This window comes from Otolemur garnettii, unplaced genomic scaffold (assembly GCF_000181295.1).
Source record: "Otolemur garnettii isolate 467f Iridium unplaced genomic scaffold, OtoGar3 scaffold00283, whole genome shotgun sequence".
Lineage (NCBI taxonomy): Eukaryota > Metazoa > Chordata > Mammalia > Primates > Galagidae > Otolemur > Otolemur garnettii.
The window spans coordinates 344175-350159 of NW_003852678.1; the positions used below are offsets into that span (position 1 = coordinate 344175).

Here is a 5985-nt window from a genome sequence, read left to right on the forward strand (position 1 = left end):
CAGCTCTAACTCGGAGTCCCGCCCCAGGACGTGCTCAGTCTCAAGGCCCGCCATCCTTCCCTGGCCCCGCCTTCTGTCCCGTCTCATGCCCGCCCCCAGCTCTGTGGCCCATCCCAGACGGTGCTCAGCTCCAAAGGCCTGTCCTCCCCCATGGCCCCTCCCCAGACACGCCCACCACCGGGAGAGCTCAGGGCTCGGCCCCGCCCCCAGACACGCCCATAGTTCCGGCCCCGCCCCGCCTCCTCCAGCCGCTGCTGCTGCGCCGCGGGAGAGGCCTACCGGCTCGCGGTGAGGAGGGTCAGCGGCCGCTTCGGCCCAGAAGTCGTCAGTTCGAGACCTTGCTTAGCCGCCGCTGCCCCAGTGTTTGACCCAGTACTACGAGCACGGCCGTTGCGGGCGGCGCGACCTGGGCGCTCGCGGCGAATCTGCGGCTGCGAATCTGCGGCTGCGAATCGCGAGAGCGGCGGAGCCTGGGCGGGCGCTGTGGGGCCTGGGCGGACGCGCGGAGGCACCGCGACCCAGGACCGCGGGCCGGGGGGCAAGCCCTGGTTCCGCACGGCCGCGGCATCATGACCGGCCGCGTGTGCCGCGGCTGCGGCGGGACGGACATCGAGTTGGACGCGGCGCGCGGCGACGCGGTGTGCACTGGCTGCGGCTCGGTGCTTGAGGACAACATCATCGTGTCCGAGGTGCAGTTCGTGGAAAGCAGCGGCGGGGGCTCCTCGGCAGTGGGCCAGTTCGTGTCGCTCGACGGTGGGTCCGTGGGACGTAGTGCGGGGCGGTAGGCACTGAGGGCCAGCGGGACCGAGGGGACAGCGGGGCGTGCGGGGCCGGGGCCCCTGCGGGCACGGCGGGCGGGGGCGGGCCGGCTGTGAGGGTAACGGTGATTCTGAACCCGGGTTTCCAGGAGAGGCGGCGAGCAGACTTGGGCAGCGGCCTGGGGCTCGGGCGGACGCGGGGTTTATCTGGTGTACAGCCGCGGGTTTGACTGGCTGAAGGATCGATCGGCTGTCACCGCAGTGGGGATGAAGGAAGTTCCATCAGCCTAGGAAGTTCTGGAGCCTCTGGCACCTGCTGCTCTGGGCTCGAACTGTAATTGTGTTTTTTCAGGAATGTCTGATACTTGGAATCGGATTATCCAGAACATTTGGGGCCAGGTGCCGTGGACATTAGAGGTCTTCTAACTATTTTTTTAATGTCTGACCAGAATTTCAGGGTTGGACAAACCAGGGTTTCTTGAAGTATGTTTTATTTAGATTGTGGCCAGTTTCAGGTATTTATGACTGGAGTTGCTACAGGCATTCATGCTTAACTCTGTGTGCACATAAGTTTTCATTTGTCTTGGGAAGTTAGTTATATGGTTAACTCTCTAAGAAATAGACTCTTTGAGTGTGCTGTACCATTTCTCAGTTCCATATCTGCACCAGTACTTGCATTGTCCTTGTTTTCTATTTTAGTCATTTAATAGCTGTTTGGTATCTCATCATGATGTTAATGTGCATTTCCTTAATGACAAGTAATGTTAATCGTCTTTTAATATACTTATTTTCTATCCCTGAATCTTTTTTGCTGAAATGTCTGTTCAAGTCTTTCGCTCATTATTTTTTGTGTGTGTGGGGTGTTTCTTAGGTTGAGTTTTTAGATCTTTGTATAGTCTTGTTACAAGTCCAGTCCTTTGGGTGGCGCCTGTGGCTCAGTGGGTAGGGCGCTGGCCCCATATGCTGAGGGTGCCAGGTTCAAACCTGGCCTGGGCTGAACTGCAACAAAAAAATAGCCGGGCGTCCGTGCTTGTAGTCCCAGCTACTCAGGGGGGAGGGGAGGAGCTGGGGGCGGGGCTGAGGCAAGAGAATCGCCTAAGCTCAGGAGTTGGAGGTTACTGTGAGCTGTGTGATGCTACAGCACTCTACCGAGGGCGATAAAACGAGACTCTGTCTCTAAAACAAACAAACAAGTCCAGTCCTTTGTTAGCAGATGCTTTTATTTTTTTAAGAGACAGGGTCTCTCTGTCACCCGGGCTGGAGTGCAGTGGTGCTGTCATAGTTCACTGTAGCCTTGAACTCCTGGGCTAAAGTGAACCTTCTGTCTCAGCCACTTGAGTTGCTGGAATCACAGCCACAGCTCCTGGCTAGAAGTTTTAAATTTATTTTTTCTTTTTTTTTTTCTTTTTTTTTTTTTTTTTTTTTTTTTTTTGACAAGGTCTCACTTTGTTGCCTGGGCTAGAGTGCAGTAGTATCATCAGAGCTTACTATAACCTCAAACTCCTAGGCTCAAGCAATTTCTCCTGCCCAAGTAGCTGGGACTGCAGACACACCACCATGCCTAGTTGAGTTTTCTTTTTTCTTTCTTTCTTTTTTTTTTTGGAGACAGAGTCTCACTTTGTTGTCCCCAGTAGAGAGCTGTGGCATCATAGCTCACAGCATCCTCAAGCTCCTGGGCTCAAGTGATTCTGTTGCCTCAGCCTTCTAAATAGCTGAGATTATAGAAGCTTGCCACAATGCCCGGCTAGATTTTTCTATTTTTTTGTAGAGAAAGAGTCTTTCTGTGTTGCTTAGGCTGGTCTTAAACTGCTGGTCTCAAGCGATCCTCCTGCCTCAGCCTACCTAAGTGCCAGGATTACAGCCATGTGCCACAGTGCTCAGCCTGAAAGTTTTAAATTTTAACTAAAATTTTTATATTTTGATTAAGTTCAATTTGTCGATTTTTTTTTGAGGCAGAGTCTTACTACGTTGCCCTCAGTAGAGTGCTGTGGTGTCACAGCTCACAGCAACTTCAAACTCTTGGGCTTAAGTGATTCTCTTGCTTCAATCTCCCAAGTAGCTGGGATTATGGGCGCCTGCCACAATGCCTGGCTATTTTTTTTGTTGCAGTTGTTGTTTAGCTGGCCCTGGCTGGGTTTGAACCTTCCAGCCCTGGTGCATGTGGCCAGCGCTATAACCACTGTGCTATGGGCACTGAGCCAATTTGTCGATCTTTTTCTTTTATAGATTGTACCTTTGGTATCATACCCAAGAAGTCTACCTAACCCAAAGTCATTATAACATGACAATTTCCTTCTAAAAGTTTTTTGTTTTAGTGTTAGATATATGAGCCTTTTTTTTTTTTTTTTGCAGCTTTTGGCCGGGGCTGGGTTTGAACCTGCCACCTCCAGCATATGGGGCCAGCACCCTACTCCTTTGAGCCACAGGCACCATCCTGACATATGATCCATTTTAAGTCAAGTTTTTTGTAAGGTTCAATCTTACAAAGATTGTACCTTATATGTTGAGGTTCACTTTTTGCATGTGGATGTCCAGTTGTTTGAGCACCATCTGTTTAAAGCAGTGTTTTTCAACCTTTTTGTATCTCATGGCACACTTGAACCTATTAACTTCAGTGGCACACCTAAATTATGTTGATCAAAAAAAAAAAAGAGTGAAAAAAAGGAATATTTTTACCGTGCTTTGAATTTCTTTCAAAAGTAATTTAATTAATAATCTTTAAAAATTTTCACAGCACACCTAAGACCCTGTCATGGTATACCAGTTGAAAATCACTGGTTAAAGACTGCCCTTTCTCCACTAAATTGCCTTTGCTTCTTTGGCACAGATCACAGGACCATGTCTGTGTGCGTCTGTGGATAGACACTCTTTTCCATTCCATTGATCAAGATGCCATTTTGTTTTTTATTTTTTTAAGTTATCTGCTTAAACAAGGAGAAGATGCCATTTTCTCTGTTAGCATCACACTGTCCTGTCTACTGTACATTTTATATTGTCTTGAAATCAAATACTGTGAGTCCGCTACCTTTATTTTTCCTTTTAAAAATTATTGTAGCTATTGTAAATACTTTTCCTTTCCCTTTAATTTTAAAGTAGGGTGGTGCCTGTGACTCAGTGAGTAGGGCGCCAGCCCCATATACTGAGGGTAGCGGGTTCAAACCCATCCCCGGCCAAACTGCAACAACAACAACAAAATAGCCGTGCATTGTGGCCGGCACCTGTAGCCCCAGCTACTTGGGAGACTGTGGCAGGAGAATCGCCTAAGCCCAAGAGCTGGAGGTTGCTGTGTGCTGTGACACCACAGCATTCTACCTTGGGTGACAAAATAAGACTCTGTCTCTAAAAAAAAAAAAATAATAATAATTTTAAAATAAGTCTGCGTATATCTGCAGGTTTTTAATATCTTCTATATGAAGTGCTTATGACCAGAAGTGTTTAGAATTTTGGATTTCTTTGGATTCTGGAATATAATATTCTGCATTATACCTGGCTGAGCATCCCTTATCAGAAAATCTGAAATCCAAGATGCTTAGATGAGCATTTCCTTTTAGTGTTATGTTGGTGCTCACAAAGTTTCAGATTTTCCAGCATTTTGGATTTCAGATTTGGGATGTTCAACTTGTACAAAAGTCTTGCTGGGATTTTGATTGTAGTTATGTTAAATCTCTTGTTAAATGCAGCAAGATTGACACTTTTACTGTGCTAAGTCTTCCAGTTCATAAACATAACATGTCTCTGCATTCATGTAGGTTTTCTTTGATATAGTCCATCAGTGGTGGATGGACTGTGGTTTTGAGCATGTAGTGCATTTTTTAGATGTATACTCCTGAGATCTATTTGTTTTGTTTGTTGTTTTTGTTTGGAGACAAGGTCTTCAAAGATGTGTTGCTGAGGCTGATCTCAAACTCTTGGCCTCAAGTGATCCTTCTACCTTGGCCTCCCAAAGTGCTGAGATTACAGGCATGAGCCACTCTGCCTGGCCTAGTTAGTATTTTTTTTTTAAATTCAGTTTTCAGCTGTTGGTTGATTTCTCACACATGTGTTGGCCTGTTTCCTGTGCCCTTGACAAACTTATTAGCCTTGGGAGTCTTTATAGATAGACTCCCTGAGATTTTCATAGACAGTCATGTGTGTATAAAGACCATTACTTTCTTCCTTTTGTTTCCCTTCTTTGCCTTAAAGCTGGCATTTTTGCCTTGTTCCTGATCTTAGGGGCAGGCAGGCAGTCTCTTACTGTTCTATGTGATATTAGCTGCAGAATTTTATTACCAGTACTTCGTCAATAATGTTGAGGAAGAACTTTTCTAGTTCTAGTTTGCTTAGAGATTTTTATCATTGAGTGGATGTTGAATTTTGTCAGATGCTTTTTCTACACCAACTGATAAAATCATGTTTTTCTTCTGTAGTCTATCATGTAGCTGATTTTGTTTGTTTGTTTGTTTGTTGAGGCTGAATCTTCCTTTGTCACCCAGGCTAGAGTGCTGTGTCATCATAGCTTACAGTAACCTCAAACTCCCACGCTCTAGTGATCCTCTAGTCTCAGCCTCCTGAGTAGCTGGGACTACAGGCACCGGCCACCACACGTGGCTGATTTTTTAATGTCCCCCAGTGGGACATGGGGTGTTATTCTTTGTAATGTGTTGCTGGATTAGCTTTGCTAATTTTTTTTTTGAGGAGTTTTTGTTTATAGTCACATGGGATATTGGTCTGTGGTTTTCTTGTAATGTCTTTGTCTTGGCTATAAAGGCAGTGTGCCTTATAGAATGGGTTGGGAACTATTTCCTCGTCTATTTTCAGGAAGAAATCGTGTAGAATTGGTGTTACTTCTTTTTGGAATGTTTGATAGAATTCACCAGTATATACATCTAGGTCTGAAGGTTTTTTTAAAAGTTTCTTAACTGTGGCTTCAGTTTCTTTCATAGGTGAAATTATAGTTTTATATGTATATATGTATACTTATTTTTAGAATCAAGATCTCACTCTATCACCCATGTGGTGGTGTAATCATAGCTCACTGCAGTATTGAACTCCTGGCTCCAGTAATTCTCCCTCCTTAGCCCCTTCAAGTACTGGGTTTACAGGTGTCAGCCACCACTCCCAGGCTGGAATTGGTCCATTTGATCTTGTTGTTGATTTTATGCACAAAAAGTTATTTGAAGCTTTTTTGTATTCTTTTGATATCTGCAGGTTCCATATTGACAACTCTTTCCCTTTTATTTTTATTTTT

General features: G+C 45.6%; 1 protein-coding gene across 2 annotated transcripts in view; it reads left to right on the forward strand.

Annotated features, from left to right (window-relative positions):
* The first annotated feature begins 456 nt into the window (after nt 1-456).
* The window catches only part of BRF1 (BRF1, RNA polymerase III transcription initiation factor subunit), a 67510-nt gene continuing 61981 nt past the window's right edge, over nt 457-5985 (forward strand). For both annotated transcript variants that reach the window (XM_003803163.3, XM_023508853.1), the window contains exon 1: nt 457-753. In XM_003803163.3, coding sequence (XP_003803211.1) covers nt 570-753 — 184 coding nt within the window. In that variant the 5' untranslated portion in view covers nt 457-569. The remainder of the gene's footprint in view (nt 754-5985) is intronic.